At 46.9% G+C, this 21,950-nt stretch overlaps 1 protein-coding gene across 1 annotated transcript in view; it reads right to left on the bottom strand.

Moving 5' to 3' along the window:
- Positions 1-21,950, bottom strand: part of ANO2 (anoctamin 2) — a 397,918-nt gene that overhangs the window by 59,170 nt on the left and 316,798 nt on the right. Inside the window, exons 17-19 of the mRNA XM_053557547.1 lie at positions 4,930-5,041; positions 2,392-2,449; positions 2,130-2,230 (exon numbers count right to left, since the gene is read on the bottom strand). Of these exons, the coding sequence (XP_053413522.1) occupies positions 2,130-2,230; positions 2,392-2,449; positions 4,930-5,041 (271 nt within the window). The remainder of the gene's footprint in view (positions 1-2,129; positions 2,231-2,391; positions 2,450-4,929; positions 5,042-21,950) is intronic.

The following is a 21,950-nucleotide window of genomic DNA, read 5'->3' as shown; positions in this document are numbered from 1 at the left end:
TAGAGTGCTGTAGCGTCATAGCTCACAGCAACCTCTAACTCCTGGGCTTAGGCAATTCTCTTGCCTCAGCCTCCCGAGTAGCTGGGACTACAGGCACCCACCACAATGCCCGGCTATTTTGTATTGCAGTTTGGCTGGGGCTGGGTTCGAACCCTCCACCCTCGGTATATGTGGTTGGCGCCCTAATCACTGAGGCACAGGTGTCACCCAGGGCAATTGTTTCTTTAAAGAAAATAATGGCAGACCACATTGTAACACATGATGATGGCAGTCTTCTCTCAAGACACAGACATGCCCTGGAAGAAATCTCCATCTTTGAAGCCTTTTTTGACTACCTCCAAACTCCTGACCATGACTTACTCTGAATTCTGATAGAGTTATCACCACACAGAGCACCCAGTTACATGTGGTCTATTTTGTTTTCCAAACTAAAAATCTAAGCTCTGAGCAGACAAAGGCCATTTCCTATATACTTTTCTCTTAACATCTTAGTTATGTGAACCACACAGTAAAGGCAGTGGTATTCCCTGCGAGCCCTCCTGCAGTGTAGACGGTGTTATTCCTGGTTGTGTAGATTGGAACCTGGCTCTCTGGCTGTTGAAGAATACTATTCTGTCAGCTACTTTATTCTTAAATAAATTCCTTTGCTGCTTAAACTAACCAGAGTGAATTCCAGTGGCTGCAACTAAGAACCCCTGGGCAAACATAAAAAAATAGAGTTGTAAAGAAAGATTAAGTAAGTTTCTTTATTGGAAGACTTCTCAGAACCATTAATATAATGTGCATAGTAAATATCTGAGAGAAAGAGAGAAAGTGTATCACAGAATCTTCAACTAACTCTCTGAAGACTGTCTGATGATTGCATTCGAGGGTGATCAATCTTTAAATTGGACCCCCAGGATTGGAACAAACTGTCCATTTCATCCTCCTAAAGAGAACTGAGTCAGCCTCTCGGAGTTACCCCTGCACGTGTCTGTTGCTCCCTAGTGCTCTGATGCTGGGTGGCTAAAAGCATCCCCTGGAACAGATTTGTTTTTAAAACCACAAAGCGGGGAGTGGAGGGAGGAGGATGGGTGGAGGGAAGGTAATTGATGGGACCACACCTCTGGTGCATTTTACATGGGTACATGTTAAATTTACTAAGTGTAGAATACAAATATCTTAACACAATAACTAAGAAAATGCAGTGAAGGCTGTGTTAACCAGTTTGATGAAAATATTTCAAATGGTACATAAAACCAGCACATTGTACCCCATGATTGCATTAATGTACACAGCTGTGATTTAATTAAAAAAAAAAAAAAAGAGCAATAGAAAGGAAAGGCAGAGGGCTTCGTTTTTCTTTGACCTGTAAGTATCTTTTAACTTGTTCCACCCTCTTTTCTTTTAGGTCTAGTAATAAGTGTCTGTGTTTATTTTCATGACTATGTGAATGCAAAACCTGATTGAAAGAAGTCCTTCCATGAAATGTGCACAAAGCCCTGGGGGAAAGGAGAGACGATCCTCACAAAAGCACTTGATCTGCATTTCACCAACTTCCCTGTTTCCCCGAAAATAAGACAGTGTCTTATATTAAGGTGTGCTCCCAAAGATGCGCTAGGTCTTATTTTCAGGGGACGTCTTATCTTTCCTATGAGTAGGTCTTATTTTCAAAGGATGTCTTATTTTCGGGGGAAACAGGGTACTTACCCTTCCCCTCCGAAGACTATATATTCCACATTTCCTTCTCAGAGACTTTCCTAAATAATGCCATGATGTTTCAAACTTTCACATACATCTACCACCATACTGAAAGTCTCTTTTACTCATTCATTGAGGGGACAAATAGCATTGAAAATATTACAGCCTTCGGAGCATGAGAGATCTGACTCTTAGCCCTGTCATCTCCTAGTTATGTGTACTCAAGCAAGGGCTTAATCATTCTAAGTGCAAAATATCCCAAATCAGATTAGCAAATAAGGCTAGTGGGGTGAAGGGAGAACTGTCCCATGGAAAAAGTTATTGATAAGTGGACAGAGGAGGAAATAACCAACCTCTCCAAGGAAACCCCATGAAATTCTTGCTGCAAGTCTGGCACTTCCAGGCAAGCCCCCGGCAGCAAGGAGAGGCGAGAAGAGTTCATTACTTACGGGACTCCGATCTCAAAGATGTTGTTCTGGATCAACTGTTTCCCCAACATGATGATGCTGAGCTGAATGCAGAGCTCCATGAGGCAGCCCCCTGGAGCACACTGCAGGAAGGAGCAGATAAAAGAGGGCCGATTAGAGCGAGCGGGGCTCAGAGAAGCCAGGGCACTGGGAAGCCCTGCTGTGATAAAGGTAAGAATGGGGCTGGGGCCGGGGTGCACCCACAAACCACTAGTCAGGCAAGAACTCCAGTGCCTGTACTTGCCTCTTCCATGCGGTAACCATCGAACACATAGACATAGCTTCCAGGCCTTCCCACAAACCTGAAATCAAACCGTGTGGGAAGAGTTAGGGAGAGAGAGAATGAGAGGTTGCTTGAGGACTGACTCATCTTCTGGGGGGAAATAGCTACCACCAATCCAATATCCTCCTCAAAAGCACTGCCCAGGAGTGCTACTCAGGAAAGGGAGCTCATGTCTGTTATGGGGTAGTGATTACCTATAGCACCGGCTCGCTTCTTAACCCAGTCAAACCAGGGGACAGGGGTGAGCTGGGCAGGGGCTGAGGCTGAGCCTGGTGTGGGGCTTTGTGGTGTGCATGTATGTGTGTGATAACTTCTGAGCCGAAGCACAGTGAAGTCTGGATTATCTCTAAGTGTAAAGTGTATGCACCTTCTTCCCTCGACTAGTGTGAAGAACTGAGTTCTGGCTGCAGGAAAGGAAGGATGAGATGGACTAAAGTTGCAGGTAGGGATGCCTGAGATCAGAACAAAAACTTTACAATCACTCACACTTGCATATGAAAAATGAAACACAACTTTAGGCTATGATGAAGGAGGGAAGGGGAGGGCGAGGGATGGGGAGGGGGTGGGAGGGATGGTAGGGGATAGTAGGGGGACCACAACTATGGAGCACATTGCAAGTACAAGCTGGTTCTATCATGTGTAGAACATAAATGTCCTAATGCTATAACTGGGTAAATGAGATGAAAGCTATGCTCATTAGTATGATGTAAGCACTCCAATTTGTACAAATAATCAACACACTGAAATGGGCATAAATGTATTTATGATCTATGTACAAAAGACTTAATAAAAAAAGAAAAAAAAACTCCTGACTTATTACTAAAAATATTCAAAGGAAGAGAAGAAGCCTCCCTAATTCCTCTTCTAAATAGAGTCTATTTTATTGGGGGACAATAAGACCTGGCAGGTGAGGAAAATAGAGCAGTAAAAGGCAACTGTGGCACCAGACACACAATCAGAAGAATCCTACTTACGCACATGGGCATCCCTTGAGCGCCTGCTGAAATCCTACATAGTCCTTTAAGACTCAGCGTTCATCTTTCCTCCGCTGAAGTCTTCTTGCTATATCTGCTCATAATTGTTCCTCTAACAGTGTCTTTATACTTCTTATCATAGCACTTACTGCACATTTAGTGCGCTGCTGCTAAGCCTATCTTTTCCAGTATTCCACAGTTCAGCTGAGGGTCAAGACCTTCTCTCCTTTTTTACATAGACTATCATATGTGTGTAATTTGCCATTGCTATTAAATCTAGGCAGAATGTACCAATGATATAGATACTCATTAACATGGGCAGTCTCTCTGCTGCTATAATTCATAGCAGCCAAGGGCAAAAGCATTGAGAAGTGGTTGTGCTGGGTCATAAACACCCTTACAAGATGTTATCAACTGTGGATGAGGATCCTTCTCATTATCATGCCTACTCAATGAGCTTGGAGTTCTAGGATGCTTTCCTGATATCCTTGATTAATGCCTATTGAGAAATCTTCTTGTAGGTGGCCAATGGGGATGACCATAAACAAGAATCAGAGTGATTTTATATTCAGAACTATTGTATAATGAAAAATTTTGTTAGCCCTTGCTCCAGAGCAATAGAAGTATTTTGTTATCCTAGGGGCCCACACCTAAGTTCATGCTAATGAGATTACTGAGGATGGGGTCATTCTGTTTGGGCTTTGAGCCATGTAATAACAGCCTGACCTCAGGGCACTAGAGATTGAGTCTAGTCATATGGCAAATGCTTTAATCAATCATGCCTAAGTAATGAAACCCCAGTAAAAACTCTAGATACCAATAATGAGCATGCTCCCTGGTTGAAATGCCAGGAGGGCAATACATCCTGAGGATACAGAAGCTTCATAATTAAGCCCCTCCACCCGAACCTTTACCTATTCGCCTCTCCTATTTGCTGGTTTGGATTTATACCCTTTACTATTATACAACTTCAGTTGTAAGAATAGCACATTTCAGAGTCCTGTGAGTTATTCTAGTGAAATACCAAATCTGATGGGGTAGTGGGAACCCCAGAATTTATATAGACAATGGGTCAGAATTGCCACAGGCTGAGAACCCTGGTGTGAGACTGCTGTCTGAAATGAGGGTGGTCTTGTAGTGAGGTGGTCTTGTACCCTTAACCTATGAGATCTGCATCCTGGAAGTTAGTATCAGAGTCGCATTGTAACACCCAAGAGCCACTGGGTAGACATGAAATTACCTCCTGCCTCTTTCTCAAAGTTGGGAGATGCCAATTCTAAGATTCTCCCTCAGGGCCCAATTATATTCCTGTAAAGTTGTCCTGGTTATCAGAATCTAAAGATGCTAATTCAGAATTATTTAGGGCTAATATTCCTGCTACATGAACAGCCAGGTAGAAATGGGGGTAGAGAATGGGACCAGGGTGTGAGTGAAAATGGGACAGGCTGACCCTACTTGCCCTGACAGTAGACGACCTGGTCTTACTGACAAATTGCCTTTCTGTGTGTGACACTATTATACTCACCTCCCCTTGAAAAAGGCCACATAGAAGATGGGGGAGTAGGCATTGACAAACTTTAGCAAGAAAGCTTTGAGTATCAAGCGCTCTTCAAAAGTCTGTTCTGTTTTCGGAACCTCTGCAATAGAAAAGCAAAGCTGATGAGTCTGAGGTGAGATTGTTTACCTCTCCAGAGTTTTGACCTTGACATGAGCCATTGTCTCTCAGTTGACCCCTTCACCGTAGAAACCAAGAGACCCATTTCTCTGGCATATTAGAACTAAATTCATCAGGGAGGCACCAAGTAGTTTGTAAGATAATATGAGGCTACAGAAGGCAAAGGGCACATAGGACCACCATCTTTGTCCTTCCATCTCTCTCTTCTTGTCCACTTAAGCAACGGTTTCACGCTGTGCTCCTCAAAGAGGGCCCTGAGCAGGCAGAGCTTCTGACTCATCCCCTTAACTTCATGAAAGGGAATTCAGCTTTCATCTAAATAATTTCTATGAATTTTGCTTGAACAAAGATCCCTAAATAAAAAAGCTTGTTAGCCACTGAACTAGAATTAGGAGGGCACCATCACACTGGTCCTCTTTCTCCCTTCCTTCATTTTCAGCAGGAAGCATTTGTTCACATGTCCTCTGGGGAGGCGAGACATCTCCCATTAACTCGCTCAAGTGATGAAGGCCCATCAAATAAGATCAGTGAAACAAACATGGCCTGAGCCTAACGTCCCACACTCATAGGTCACAGTCCCAGTATGTTCTACAAGGTCCAAGAAGAGCCAGCTGACATTCTTAGAAGGACCTGAGAAACTCTGAGCAGGAACTTCACAGTTGTTTTCAGAAGACTTAAGACACATGGGGAGGCCCAGGGGACAACTGTGCAGAAATCATGGGATGGACTCCACAGACAATGACAAATGGCTTGTTAACAAAGATGAGAGGGTACGGGGTGTTCTTATACCATTTGAGCCACTATAATAAAATGCCACAAACTGAGCAGTGTATAAAAACCAGACATTTATTTCTCACAATTCTAGAGGCTTAGGAGTCCAAGATCAAGGTAGATTCAGTGTCTAATAAGGCTGCTTTCTGGTTCCCAGACAGCACCTTCTCACTGTGCCCTCACGTGGTGAAAGGGTGAGGCATGTCTCTCAGGGATTTTTTTACAATCCCATTTATGAAAGCAAAGCCTTGGGCTTCTTCCATGACTTAGCAATTATGGCTGCGAATGGACTAGCAAATTGTGGTACATGTATACCATGGAATTCTATGCAGCCTTAAAGAAAGATGGAGACTTTACCTCTTTCATGTTTACATGGATGGAGCTGGAACATATTCTTCTTAGCAAAGTATCTCAGGAATGGAAGAAAAAGTATCCAATGTACTCAGCCCTACTATGAAGCTAAATTATAGCTTTCACATGAAGGCTATAACCCAACTATAGCACAAGACTATGGGGAAAGGGCCAAGGAAGGGGAAGTGGGGGGGAGGTTTTAGTGGAGGGAGAGTAATGGGTGGGGCCACATCTATGGTGCATCTTAGAATGGGTACAGGCGATTGCACTAATGTACACAGCTATGATTTAACAATAAAAAAAAAAGAAAGAAAGCAAAGCCTTCATGACCTAATCACCCCCAAAGGGCCCACTCCTAATTATCATCACTTTGTGGATTAGAATTTCAATACAGGAATTTGGGGGATACTAATATTAAGCTCATAGCATGAAACCACGCTCTTCAGAGGCAGAAGGAAAGCACTACCCCTGCGTCCTGTGGGCTGAGAGACAGTCTGAAAACTCCAACATGGAGTTCTGTGTCCACAGGACACTGGTGTGTGAACCTGCCTGATTTATATACATATAGCTTTGTAGGATCATTGACGAAAAGGACAGAAAACTCTGTTCTCTCCTCTGAATGCACTTCCCTGATCCAATCCATCTCTTTATGTACAAATCCTTTGCATTCTTCTCCAGATCAAATATTACCCATGATCTCCTTCCTAAAGCTTTCCCAGATGTGTTAACTAGTAGCGATCCTTTTCTGTTTTCTTCTCTAGTATTTTCTATCTCCCTGTACTAATTACCTACCCTCATGCCCTTTGAACATTAACAATAATAGTAGTTACCACTGCCTCTGTCTACTTGTTTGGATTCCCCTTAAGTCAAGGATTTAGGAGTAAGTAGCATATTTGGGAGGTATCCCCAGGAAGGCTGGTGAGGGAGGAGGATGGTGAGGCAGAGAAGGGAAGGACCCAAGATGAACGTGCTCATGAAGAGATTAGTACTGCATTCTGCGGGGCTCCATCCCACTGGGGTCCACCTCAGGGAGGGTGTGAGGCATGCTTCAGAATCAGCATGCTGAGAGGAGAGCAAGCAGGAGGCCCTCACTGGCTGCAGGTCCCTGTCTAGGTCAACCCCTGGCACTTCCAGCCTGCACTGTGCACAGGCCCGCACCTACCACCAAAGAAGCTACTGGCACAAACAGAAACTGTCTGAAGTGACCTCCAGGCGGGGACAAAGGGACGTGGGTGCAACATAAGAGCATCTGCTCCACAGAGAGCACAGCACACAGGCATGTGCCTTTATCGTCTCACTTCATCCTCAGCGCCCTGTGAGAGGCAGGTGGTATTATGTTTCACTTTCATAGGTGGAAGAAACTGAGGCCAGGGAGGTTGCAGCCTTGCTCTAGATCATACAGCAAGTACCTGATGGAGGTAACACTTGAACCCAGATCTGCCTGCCTCTAGAGACAGTATTCACTACAACACATTTTGAAATCAGGGTGGGATCCATCACTCTTTGCATCACACTCTTTCGCCTCCCCATCCTCCACCCCCAGCTTAACACGATGTACCTAAGAAATACCTGTCACTCTCAGTTCACATCCACTGAGCACTGGCTGTGTGCCAGCTGCCATGCCAAGACAGACAAAGATTTCCCCTGCCCCCATCCTTCAAGGAGCTGATTTGAGCAAGATCTCCGTGGAGAGTGGTTTGCTCACTGCCAAGTCTCATCCAGACGGAACTGTGAGCAGCAGAGTGTCATCTCCTCTCTCAAGGCAAAGGGGGTCCCAGGAGAAGAGGGAAGGCTGCATTGCCTTGACGGCAGTGTAGCATGCCCTAATTCACTGTCAATCCCGGAATGCATGCTGAGTATGTACTGCACAATTGTGTGTAATGACCACCCTTGAGTGGAAGACCAAAGCCCCTCAGACTTCCCTGAGCCTTAGAGAGCCTCTCATGCATCCTTGGAATCTGGACATCCAGGTTTGAAAATCATCAAGATACAAGGTCTCTGCGTGGGAACAAAGCTGCCAGGGAACCTCAGTGGGACTGAGAACCACGGTGAATAGGATTGCTCGGTTGAACATCTTCAACGACATAAGGCGTTGTATGGGAAATACCACATTTGATAAAAATGTTTAAATAGATTTGATAAATACACATATAGATACAAACAGATTTTAATATTAAAAATCCATCCAGAGCAAGGGTTATGGCAGGGAGAAGAACCCTGGAATATAAAAACAGACCCTCACCAGAGTCCTGCCAGCATGAGGCCTCTGGGCCTTTTGGGTGAGATAGTGATGCTACTTAGGAGTAAGGAGCATATTCGGGAGCTCGGCCAGGGTGCTTCAAACTCACGTCCTCTTCCTGAAGACACAGCTAGATGAGGGCAATAGGAGTGAACCGGGCCGGTGTCTTGCCCTCAGCCTCTGCTGTGAGCTCTCTGCTCTCTCTGTCTCTCTCATCTCCTAGAGAAGGCGTCAGAGCCCTTGAAGATGGTGGCACCAGAAGGAGGAAGCCCAGACCCCTGTCCACCAAGTGGAGAGCTATGCTCCAAGCATTTGGCTCAACTGCAGTAGGGATAAGAACTAAAAGTTGGAGGTGTAGGGCATTTCTACAGAAAGTGCTTTAGCAGCTAAGGTGCTTATAATTACTCCTGTAGGTGGTAAAGGGGACTCTGGGAGGGACAGGTCCTAAGATATCAGCTGTGACATTCCTAAAGGAAAAAAAAGGCCTTCCCTGAACAGAGGCTGGGGAAGTGGGGTCAGCGCTTCTGAGAAGGCCCAGAGGTCACTGAGGGTGCAAGGCCTGTGGGCAGCTGTCAGTGGTGAGAAATGTGTCCGAGAGACAGTGTTTGAGTGTGACACTCTGATACCTTCTAGTCAAAAACCACTAGGAATGGACTCCAACATCCTCCAAGCAGCACATCCTCCAAAACTCAGAAAAGCAAAAGACACTTTTGAGGTCTGAGAAAGGCCTGCAGTAACTGGGAGCAGAGCCCCCAGAGCTGGGACGCTGTTGTAAAACAGTATTATCAGAGAATGGTAGCAGAGCGAGGGAGTGACCTCTGACCCAAACCCCAGCAGCATCTGAAATTGTCCAAGCCAGAGCAGAGGCCTGCTAGGGAGACAGCCACAGGCAGAGGTGTGCTCCTGGGGCCCCCAGTCCTGGAGGGGGACATGATCGTGGGAAAGCAGAGAGATCCTAAGGTTGCACTTTGCCCACGGCACTGCCTGCTGGGGAATCTGGAGATAGCAGTGAAATGCTACAGGTGATGAAGCTGGAAAACTCTACCCTTTTGCCCCTCAGCCTGTAGACAGCTTGATGGCTTTCTCCTTTCTGACATGCCTGGTGGACACGGCCCCCATGAGATAAAAGGCTGGGCAGTCCAACCCTGCTCCATCTGCTAATCACTTGGATAACAAATCTGTACTCACCATCTGCAGCTAACACTGCCACTGTTCTTCTATTTCTTCTCCAGTTTACCCATTTTAGCAAACGCTTCATAACATCTTTAAACTCTAAGGCCTCTCCCCTCCCTGCTATGAACCCTGCCCCAACACCAAGGCCAATGCTTCCTTATTTAATTTGCAGGTATCAGGTCCGCACAGGCCTGAAGACTCCACATCCCCTTCATTGTCATGATTCTGGCCCCCACTGACAATTCAAAGGCCCAGGTGGAAATCTCTGCCATTGATTTCCAAGGTCACTTCCAATTTTAAAATCTCATAACTGTGAAGCCTCACATGGCTTTTAACCCTATCACCTTCTTACCTCTCCAGATAGTTTGGGTAGTTTTATACAATGACTAAGGCCAGACAGGGACAGCTGGACAGATCACTGCTGTTGCCAGATGTACTCTAGAACACACATTTATTGAATGAATGAAGGAGTGAAGGAATGGGGAAAAATTATTTGGAAAAGTGAAAAAATATCTGTTCAGTACTAAAAATTCCCTGTCACATTGCAGAGAGGACAAATTCAAAGGAAGGACTTTTTGCTGAGTGGGATGACAGGTGTACCCACATAAGAGAGGAACAGCCCAGAGAGTCAGCATGAAATAAGACAGCCAGGTTTTGCGGCTGCATGCAGGACCCAGTCAGCTGGGGGGTGGGGAAGGGCAGAGGGGAAAAGGTAGCCAAAGAAGAAATACAAGTGGCAGGTGCAGAGGCAGAGACCCCAGTGGGCATGTCCACTAACTGTGGCTGTGTGTTTTGCAGTGTGACCACCCCACTTCTCTCCATGAGATCTTTAGTAAAGTCTCATTAAAAGTATCCCGGATCTGCTCTTGGGAATGTGCAGAAGAGGTCCTCCTTCAAGATGGGCACAGAGGCATGGACAGGGCCTGCCCATAGGGCCTTGCTAGATCTGGGTTACAGATGAGAGAGGCTGGGAGGAGAGACAGCAGACACAGTGGAAGGAGCAGGAGGAGAAGAGGAAGAAAAAAGAGGAGGTAGATGGGGAATAGGGAAGAAAGAAAGGAGAAGGAAAAAGTAGAAAACTGTTCAATAGGATTTTAATTCTTTTAATAGTAATTCGAGCCCCTTCCCAGTGTGTCTGAGGCATCCAATTCAACAGTAATGCTACTGCGTCACATGCCTTGTAAATATTTGGGGGCTAAGAAAATTAAAGCCAACGGTACCTAAAAGATAAGTAATCGGGTCTGAAGGTCCAAAAATTTGGAGAACTTAACTCATAAACATGTCCAGAAGGGGTCTGGGATGAGGTATGGACTGGCACATGTCTTTAATTTCCTTCGAGAATCCCCTTTGAACTGTGTGCACTCAGCTCTCGCAGTCCCTACAGGAATTTCCTCCAAGTTCTCTGAAAAGAGAATCTGGTCCTTTCAGATGTCTGCTCCAACCAGAAATGAGTGGCTCCCTTCCTCCAGGCAGATAAATCACAGGCCTGGGTATTATTTATTAGTTTTATTTTTAAAAACAGACTGTGCCTGTGCTTTAGGGCCATGAGCCACCATAAATAATGGGCACTTCCAATAAAAAAATCCAAATCCACTCGATGGGCCACTAAATCAGGCAAGTGCCCCCAGCTTAGAGAAGCTCTGAGCCGTGGTGTGTGCCTGCCTGGGCCTTCTAAGGAGGGGGTCTCGGGGAGCACCTGCTGGAGAGGGAGAGAATGGATATTCGGGGGAAGGGGGAACACCAGGCCTGCAGCTGCAGTTTCACTTCCGGATCCCTTTCAATAGCCAACACGGAGAGCCTCCTCTGCCCATGACAGAGACCATGTGGCTAAAGAAATGGAACAAGCATTTCCAGAGGCCACTTGGGAACCTGTAGATCTGATGTCCACAGGTCAGAAAGAGCAGTCTGTATTTCAGGACACTCCTACAAGCCACAGACTTCTGGAGAGGTATGAATCTGAGCCACAGGAGGACATGGTCCAGCCTGTGCCCCATCCAATTCCAGGTAAGGTACCTTTAGATTCCTCTGGTATGTGGGTACAAAGGGGAGTGTGCGATGGAGACAGAGTGAGAAGGTGGAAAGGCAGTCCCTCCCCATCATTCATGTGCCCCTGATATCCCACCTGCCCTAGGAATCACCTACCCCCCAGGCTGGTTAGAGACCATCTAGAGCAGGCGTCCTCAAACTTTTTAAACAGGGCGCCAATTCACTGTCCCTCAGACTGTTGGAGGGCCGGACTATAGTTTAAAAAAAAAAAAAACTATTAATGTGATCATGGGGCACCATACAATGTACACAGCTATGATTTAATAAAAATAAATAAAATAAAATGAGAGGGTTTGGCACATTATTGATTACTTGACCTAAATATTGCAAATCTTCTGATAGCATGTAACTAATGGATATACTACAGACTATATAAAATTTGAACTGTTACAACATGTTAAAAAAAAAAACAATTAACAAATTCCTGCGCACACTGCACATCTCTTATTTTGAAGTAAAAATACAAAACGGGAACAAATACAATCACACGGCCTCATGTGGCCCGCGGGCCACAGTTTGAGGACCCCTGATCTAGAGGTTCCTCCTGCTCCTGACTCATGGGAGTTGACTCCCAGCAGAGGGCAGAGTCCATGAGGGGCCAGCCAGGACAGTCCGGGAGAGGTCCTCTGCAGAGCCATTTCCACCTCTACCCCTTTTCTCCTGCATGTTAGCCCTCTGGTGCATTGTGTCATGAAAAAATGAGTGCAAATGACCCCAAGCAGTTGTAAGCTGTCTTGGAAAATAATTAGTATGAAAGCCCAGCTTTGTCCCAGGGGGCCAGCTTAGGACTGGGAGTAGTCCTTGGAGCTCCACCCCAATCACATGGGAGCAGCACGGCCAGCAAGAGGACGCCAGCTGCACAGAATCTGATCTTGGAAAACCAACTCCTCCTGACTGGTGTCCCCAATGGCCCAGCTGACAAATGCATAATGGTGGCAGCACGTCAGAATGAGGAGATGCCCAGGTGGATATCTCCACTGGTCCCAGGCGTGGCACCAGCCTGGGCAGAAGCATGGTGGGGCTGTACCTGTGTTATTGAGTCTAAGCACAAAGATGCCCACTCCTCCTCTTGTCTCTCCCCAAGGCCAAGCCTTTGCAAACAGCAGTGTTTTCTGACACCCCAACCATCTGGTCTTCCCTCCATTTGTGTACGGGGTGATGGAGGGACTGCTGAGTCCCAAGTGTGATGTTTTTCCCTGATTGTGCCATGGGGTGTGAATCATTCTAGGAGAATCCAGCCAGATGGGTAACTTGGTGGCCAGCACATCGACTAAGGGAGCTGAGAACACCTGAACTGGAGATTTGTGATGGTGTGTGTGACACATGCCTGCACCCTGGACAGCTTCTCAGCACAAGGGGGTCTGTCCCCAGGCCAGGAAGGGAACTCTTGTCCACAGACAAAGGAGCAAGAGGCCTACTATGCTAGCTGGTATCCTAGACCAAGAGAATAATGTCCCTAGGGCATCTCCCTTTTTTTTCTTTTTTAAAAAATGTTTTATTATTTTTGAATTAATATGAGGATACAATATTTAGGTTACATTGTTCTCACTTCCAGGGTAAAGATCCATTTGTAGAAGAGCCCCTCACCCAGGGGGCGTGTTACACACCCTCACAGTGCGCACAGTGGGTGAGATCCCGCCTCCTGCCCTCCCTCCTTCTGCCAGACGTCCTCCCCCACCTCCCGCCCTAGAGCATCTCCTTTTAAGGAAAAGGGACCTAAACAGGAAGGGCACACCTGGCGAGAGACAGAAAGAGAGAGAGCCTGCCAGGATGACACTCAAGTTTAGGTGTGAGCATGTGGATGGTGGTGGTGTCATCTCCTGAGATGGGAAGAAGGGGTGAAAGGAAACAGGGTTGGAGGAAAAATTAAGAATTTAAAGTCAGGCACATTGAGCCCCTGGGTTCCTGTGCTTTTGTTCCCCTGAGTCATGGCCCAAGGCAGAGAAGCATTATATGAATCCAGTATCATCCTTCAAAGTGCCCGTGGACCAGCTTTGGGCAATCAGAAACCTGAGTAAGTCAAAGTCTCCAAGTCAAGGTCGAACTAGGTGATTTCCTCCCCTTCCCACCGCCAGTCTTCTGTGTTCTACATATAAGTCACAGGCCGTGACAGAAGAAAGGAGGGGGGTCCTGGGGTGAAAATCACAAAATTCTTCTATCCAAGAATCCTTAGGTGGGTAAATTTATTTTTCCAAGCCTTGATGTCCCAATTCCTAAAATGGCACCTTCCTTAAACATGTGTTGTGAAGAGCAAGCAAAATCAGATATGGAAAGCTCTAAGCACAGCCAGGGCTCAGACCTTTGCTTTTATTGTTACAGTATAGTGAGAGGCTCCATTAGACATTTGCACTTTTGCTCCCATTTCTTTAGGGAAAGAGATGCCAGCAAGTTAGTTGCAAATCCTTGATAGAGTCCTTTTAGAAAAAGCACTTTGGCATCACTTCCAGTGGTATGGTCCCCTGGCGTCACTAAAGGGTCACCTCTTTCAGAAGGGACTCACCAGATCTGTTGTATTTTGAAGGCTTCAGAAACAAGCTCTGTGCTCCTAAGATGGGTTTCCAGGGAGAGAAGGGAGTCCCTGGCTCTGGCTCAGTGTGTTGGATGACACCTTGGAGATGCAGGTGGGGTGCATGTGTGTCGTGGAAGTAGGGGACGCTAATGCTGCAGCTTCTGGTTGGAGCCCACCAGGAAGGGGAAGAGTGTCCTCCCTGGAAGAGCTCACGCTGTCCAGCTCTGCAGTGTGGATGGGCTGCTCAACAGCAGTGCAGCCTCTCCTGTCAGATGGGCAGGGTTGTTGTCCAACAACAATGTGCTGTAGCCATGAGGTTCCAGAGCGTGAAAGACTGTTCCTCCCCCTGTGCAAATATGGATATTGTCTGAGCTCCTCTGCCACACGGAATCTCAGTAGGAAGCAGGATTGGCCTCAGGTGAGTCAAAGGAAGCGATTCTAATGAAAACCCTACTGATAACAGTGCAGGGACAAGGAGAGGAAATGACATGATTGAAGCCTGAGAAGGACCAAGAAGGAGGACTCATCCCACAGACCTGTAATTATGAAGAGGTGCAGTTTGCCAGAGAAGGGGGTGAATCCAGAAGCAGGAAAGGAACACCCCCATTCCCTACTCAGCTGGAGGAGACATCTGCAGAGAAGAGGTGCAAACAGAAAGACCACCACGATCCCTTGCCTCCTCTTCCAGATGGTGTAAGTCCCTGTACTTAGAAGGGTCAAAGGGAAGAAGAGGAGTCTATTGAACTTCTTGGTAACAGGAGAGATGAATGCTCCAGGGATTCATTCAATAGAGAAATGAAAGTGACCTGTTCAAGGCTATAGCTCATGTTTTGGAAGGCATTCTTACCAGTTATACTGGTAAAGTGGCAGTATTATTGGTAACAGTCTCATATAACCTGTAGGAACTATTCCATGAACTTGGGCTAAACCATCATCACATCTTTTTATTAATAGTAACAGCCTCCCACCATCCTCTCTCCTTCCCAGACAGCATTTAGAACAATTTAAGCCATCTTCACCAAGGGGGGTTCCACGGGGGTGGAATCCACTCTGGCCACACCCTTCCCAGGCCTGGCAGATGGGGTAGCGGGAGGCTCTTCCTTCCCCAACCACCAGAGGCCACCCGGTGAGTCAGGGGCTGGGGGCAAAGCAGGAGGGGAATACAGCGCAGAAGACCCCACTCTCAGGCCAGGTTTCAACTCAGCAGCCCTGTGGTCAGTCCCGAGGCAGGCACGAGGCCCTGCTCTGCTCCCCTCTCCAGCCCATGCCTGGCCCAGCCCTGCCACATGCCCCAGCTCTGGTTGTCTATCCCTGAATAGGCTCTGCTGCTGTGTTAGACACCCCTCAACGCAGGACCCTGAATCCAGTAAGGCCAACACTCTCACCCGCACTCCATAAACACACACTGTCCACATTTAGAAATTAGCCCCATCCATATATATCCAAAATGTTCTTCTTTAAAGAGGTTTTGATGGCCTGGCAGTCACGTGTGTACGTGGTAAGGAGTGCCCTGCTTTTCTCTTTCTTCCTGCTCTTGGCAGAAAGATGACCACTCTTGGCTGGGGTAACTCGGAATAGGAGGAAAAGGTTTAGACTCAAGATTTCCTGGTGGCATTTCTATTTTTTAAAAATTTTTCTTTTTTAAAAATTTAATATAGCATGCAGGACTCTGAAGTCTGCGAGACTCTGATGTGTCCTCACGCCTGCAGGCCTAACAGACAGGTGATTGTCCTCAGAGCTTGCTCCACTGCACTCCTCCCTGTCCAGGGCATCTAACCACAGGACTGTCCCTGTGCTCAGAGACCTCCACCACTAGTCAGTCACATGTCTGATTTACTGCATCTCAAGACTTCTGAGCCATAGCCTTTGCCTTCCCAACAAATGTAAAGTTTCCTGGGGGAACAATTCAGCTCCATATTATAAGGCAGCAGAGCATCTGGTCCCAGGAAGGACACTATGGCCAGACTTAGCTTCTTACGAGCTCCGTGACCTGTTATTCACCTCTTTATGTCTCGGTCTTCTCATCTCTAAAATGAGGTTGTTAAGATTATCTACCCTGTGGGGGGTCTTTTGAATATTACATATACTGATACATAGAAGGTGCTTAGAACAGTGTTTGGTACAGTGTTTGCTCAAATCTCTATTTGACATATGCCTTAGTCAAATCTCTAAGTAAAATGTAAAAATCTCTAAGTAAGAAGTAAAAAAAAAATCTCTTACTCAAATCTCATAAGTAAAATGAAGGAAATGACCAATTCCCAGCATTACTGTGAAAACCATGTGGGACAGAGTAGCCATCCAGTGCCTGGTCCATGGCGGGCACCCAGTAAAACTCAGGTCCTTTTCTCCATCCCCATGTCCATTCCCATCCTGGTCCTCACTGTAGGAGCATCTGAGGCAGTGATACCCGGGAGCGAGTATCAGTAAAGGTTAAGCAGCACATGTGAGCAGCCATTTTCGTAATTGGAGATTTTGGTTTGACTCAATAATGTTTTCTAAGTACCTACAAAGAGCCCAACTCTGGGACATGGAGACAGTCAGAGTGAAAGAAGAATGAAACACACAGCTCTGATCCCTGAACTCTGCACACAGTTTTGAAAGAGGTAGGACAAGGAGGAAGAGGAGGAGGCAGAGCTGGCCCTAGAGGCTGCCTGTAAAGACAAACCTATGCGTCTGACTGTTCAGCCTGCAAGTCTGCCACCAGCCCCGCCTCTAGCTAGATAGAGTCCCCAAAGCCAGAGTGTGGACAAGCCCTCTTCCAGGCCAAGCCTGACACATGCCTATGTTGTTTATGACAAAAGTCTATAGTTTTTATTTATTTTTATTTTATTCTTTTGGAGACAGAGTCTCACTCTGTCACCCCTGGGGTTGAGTGCTGTGACATCATAGCACACAGCAATGTCAAACTCTTGGGCTCAAGGGTTTCTTTTGCCTCAGCCTCCTGAGTAGCTAGGACTATAGGTGCCCACCACAATGCCTGGCTAGTTTTTCTATTTTTAGTAGAGATGGGACCTCGCTCTTGCACAAGCTGGTCTCCAACTCCTGAGCACAAGTGATCCTCCCACCTTGGCCACCAAGAGTGCTAAGATTACAGGTGTGAGCCACTGTGCCTGGCTGAGAACCTATCATTCTTAGAAGCAGCAAGCATTCTTCTCCCAAATGTGCGCACTCAAAGGCCCAGTGTGCCCTTGGGTCCTGGCCTCGAGCTGGTTGGTTCAGTTACCCTTGTCTCCTTGTCTCATGCCCCACCCTTTCACCACACCTGAACCCTGTCCTGTTTGCCTACATGTCAGGGTCCCAATGACCTGCCCAGCATTGGCTTATTTCCCCTGCAAAGACCTGGGCCCACGCCCTGGAACCCCTCCAGGAATGAACAGATCACTGGGGACTAAGAGAGACCTCACACTGCCGTTCACTGGAACCCTCACTGCTTTGCACACAAACTTTGCTTACCGATGCTTGCTGCACCTGGCTACACACTCTGGCTACTGGGCCTTGGTTGGCCAGGCTCCCTCTCAGATCTCAGACAATGCTTCAAAGTTTCACCCATTTCCTAGAAACTCCCTTCCCATCACCTCAGCATTCAGCTTTGTCCTGCCTTACCAAGTGCTATGTTGCTTCCAGACTCCAGCAAGTCTTGCACCCACGGCCCATGACTGCAGCTATATGGCAGGCAGAGTGAATAAAAATGCATTTCAGCCTATCTGAATATAATCCAAAAATGGATTTCAGATAGGCCTGGGCCTACTGTGGGATGCACCTAGGAAATTGGTCTTCCATCACCCAGGCTTACAGGAAATGCTTGGGAACCTGCTGGGGGTTGTTTACACCAGTTGTTTGCACCTGGTGAGCCAAGTACATAGTTGCAGCCTCCTCAACTATCAAGCTGTCTGGGGCAGGAAGCCAAATGGGTATTAAACTAAGCGTGAGAATAGCGAAGGAAGCCTCTGAGCCTGGCAGACGTATCTTTCCTTTAGGTGGCTCTATCCATTTCTTTGTGTCCTTGTGGAGGCCGGGGGGTGGGGTGGGGGGTGTCTCTGAAACCACACTTCTGCCATGGGTACCCTGGGCCTCTCCTGCTTTGTAAGGCCCTCTCTGTAAATGTGGGTTCTTTGCCATTAAGGATCTTCAAGTCTGCTGAATATTGGCAATATACCAATATACCAATATTCAGATGCAAGCCTTCTTGTATCTCCAGCCACTATATCCTACCATGACAACTTTGCACTTGCCTCATTCATCTCAGTGTTTCCTCAAATGCTTCTGTAGCTAGGTAAAGTTGAAAGAATATATACATGTTCATTGTAGCCTCTACCATGACTTAAAGGATGCCTAGCCTGTGGACACGCCTTGAAAAAATTCTTTAGCCTCAGCCTCCTGAGTAGCTAGGACTATAGGTGCCCACCACAATGCCTGGCTAGTTTTTCTATCTTTAGTAGAGATGGGACCTCGCTCTTGCTCAAGCTGGTCTCCAACTCCTGAGCTCAAGTGATCCTCCCGCCTTGGCCTTCAAGAGTGCTAAGAATGAAGAGAGAGATGTATTTCACTGACAGTTGTATCAACAAGTGTGTGCTAAGATCTGCCATGGGCCAGGTACTGTGTAGGAGAGCAAAATAAATGAAAGACAGAGTTAGCACTCCTGAGGACCTTGCAGCCAAGCTGGAGCAAGTGGAGAGATCTTTCCTGCTTGCAGAGTGCCAGTTGCCTCCACACATTTTATAAATTCTTCATAATTGGGCTGGATCTAGCTAGTGAGCTGTGAGCAGAAAAGGATAAGTGACACTTCCAGACTGAAGCATTGAATTGCCCCTCTCATCCCTCCAGCCCTCTTTCTCTGACACAATTTCCTTGGTGGCCTCCATCAGTCTGGGTCCTTGAGCAACTGTGAACAGCAAGATCCCTGTGTGGTTACACTAGATATGTGGCTTGGGCAAGAACACATAGACAACTTTATGCCATGCAACCAAGACTTTGAAGACAAATTGAGGACTCTAGCAGAGCCTACTCTATGCTAATACTGGGAACATACAGAGAAACGCAAGCAGTAAGACACACAGGATGACGGGCTCCAAGCTGAGGCTCTGCCTTTGCCTCTGCTGCTCTGTCTTCCTAGAGTTCTCCCTGCAGATCCCCATGTGGCTGCCTCTCTCCTGCCATTCAGATCCCAGTTGTAAAGTTACCACCTCTGCAGTCCTTTCCTGACTACCTGATCCAAAGGGCACAGCCCCAAACCAGTCTCTATCCTATCACTGATGCCTTGCACCCTGTGGAATATCCTTGCTCACTGTCCCTCTTTTCCTTACAGTGAGAGAAGGGACCTTGTCTTCTGTTACTGCTGTGTTTTTCAGACTTACGCTGGGCTCAGGGTAGGTACTCCATACACAGCCGAGGGATGGCCCAGTGTATGAAGGATCTATCCCAGGGGAGCTCAGAAATGGGAGGAAAACCCCTCAGAGCTGAGAGACCAGAAAGGGATTCACGGAGGAGGCTGGAGAGGGTCACTGAGGGTCATCATGGCAGCTGTAGCAACATGGCCAGGGCACAGGGGTGGGGATGCACAGAACGGCCTGGGGTGACCAAGTTGAGTGGGCCAGCTGGGGTGGAGGAGCACAGTGGGAAGGAGATAGTTGTGAGTCTGAAATTCTAGGCTATGACTGACCTAAGGCTGAAGGAAGCTCTTGAAGGGGCCTGACTGGGAGTAATGCCAGCAAACCCACTGTATGAGAAAGGTTGGCTGGATGGGATTTCCAAGATAAAAGGCTCTAAAAAGTGGCTGAGGACAATAGCACAGGCACTGGGCTGTGAAAAGAGTTCAAATAGGTGTGATGATCAGTGAACAGAAGAAGGAAAATGATGAAACTTGGTCCAGGAAAGTTCCCTGCTGCCCAGAGCCACATTAGGTGTTGAAAGGGAGAAAAAGCCAGGTCTAGAACTCAAAATTTCTTCCCACTACATTCGCAGATTCAGTGGTGCTTCCATTACACCCAATACCACTGTGAGGCCTCAGGGACTATCCAACCTACAAGAGACAAGCCCAACAACCAGGGACAATTCTTACACTGGGTGCTGATGGAGTCCCTAAAACAACACGTCGAGATCAACTGTAAGACGCGTACATCAAGGTAGCACAAAATACATTTGCATTTTAGAGATGGAATCTGAACCTTCTTAAAATGAGGATTTAAGTTTTAAACAATTGGAGTGTCACTATCACAGAGAACAAAATGTACTTGCTAGAATTTCATCTCCTTCCCAGTGCACCAACCTTTTTACAGAGCACTGGACACTGGCTTAATAACCCCGAGTGGGGAGGCTGGCTATAAGAAACAGCAAATACAGCTGCACCCGTGGAAACTATTCATGGCCCATTTTGTTTATGGCTTTAACCAAGAGTTTAGGGCCCAGCCTTCCACGTGGGAAGTACTCACTAAGTCTTTGTTAATGGGTTTTTCTTTCCTGCTTCTCTTCCATCTTTACCACTACCTGAAGCTGTATAGAAAAAGTGAAATACAGTAAAATAAAGTAACACAAATAGGCAGCAGGAAGAAACGTCTGCATCATCATTGACTTCCTGTTCCTCCTTTCCTTACTTCCTGTGCACACACTCAACAATGTCCTTCACTTTAGATCTTGTGCCTCTCCTTATTCCCATGCACCCTATTTCCCTGACTGATTTTGCAAGTGTACAGCTCCCATCCCGCCACCCTCTGCAGAAAACCCGCCATGGTGTCAGCTCTCAACAGATGACACTACCTAGTACTGCCAAAGCCTCCCCTGGGTCCCCAGAGGTGTTGGCTGCTCCCCCCAAGTGCTTCCATAGACTCCTGGGTATCATTGAATACACTGAACTAACATTCTCTGCTTATTTTTCTCAAGAAGATCATGAAGAAACACACATGACACGCACACGCTTGACAAGAGCAGAACTGACTCTCTGAGTGGGGAAGCTGCCAGTATCCACAGAGGAGTCAAAGGTGGGCATCCACCAAGTTAGTGACCGAGGGGGGCTGCTCTGGGAAAGGCACACACAGAGGAACTTTCTGTAACTCTCCAGTTCTCATAGTGAGGCCCTCTTGAGGAGGTAGTGATCCTATCCTATCTAGATTCTAATCAATGAATTAAAGACCTCATACATCTATCATTTCAACTCTCCACTGAGAGGGGGGACTGGGACTCCTGGTCCCCAGAGTCACAGAGGGAATTCCCTAAATTCAGAGATGGAAGGGATGCATCCCGGCCACCCAGAATAAATACCATGAGGAGAGGGTCTCAGCTCTCAGCCCTCCCCCGTCTAATAAGCACGGCTGCTGAATGCCAGAACATGGTGCTCAGACAACAGCAGGCTGTGGCTCAAATGACATGTCTGAATATTGAGACCACTGCATTTTTCTCACTGGCTTGAAGCTTGGGAATTCTGATATGCCTCTTTGAAGTCTGCTCAGTGCCTGGGGAATGTGTGGATTTTCTGGGGCCTCTGACAATATAGGGATAGATAAGACCCACTTGGGCTCGAGTATCAAGACGCTTTCTTCAACTTTATAAATGCTGCTGGGAAAATAGGGAGAACTAATGCTCTTTTATTTTTAACAGGAAGTGTTGAGTCTGCCTTGCTTCTGGATTAGGCTAAAAAGAATAGACCTCATGGACTATCCCTAGGAGATAGTGAGTTCCCTGTCACATGAGGCAATCAATATGGGTCAGAGGACTACTGATGGAGAATGTTTTAGGAAGGATCCCTGCCTTTTGGGAGAGCACTTTGGCAAGCCCCATGGGTATATAAAC

This window comes from Nycticebus coucang, chromosome 12, assembly GCF_027406575.1.
Source record: "Nycticebus coucang isolate mNycCou1 chromosome 12, mNycCou1.pri, whole genome shotgun sequence".
NCBI classification, from domain to species: Eukaryota; Metazoa; Chordata; class Mammalia; order Primates; family Lorisidae; genus Nycticebus; species Nycticebus coucang.
This window is presented reverse-complemented; position numbering and strand designations above follow the sequence as displayed.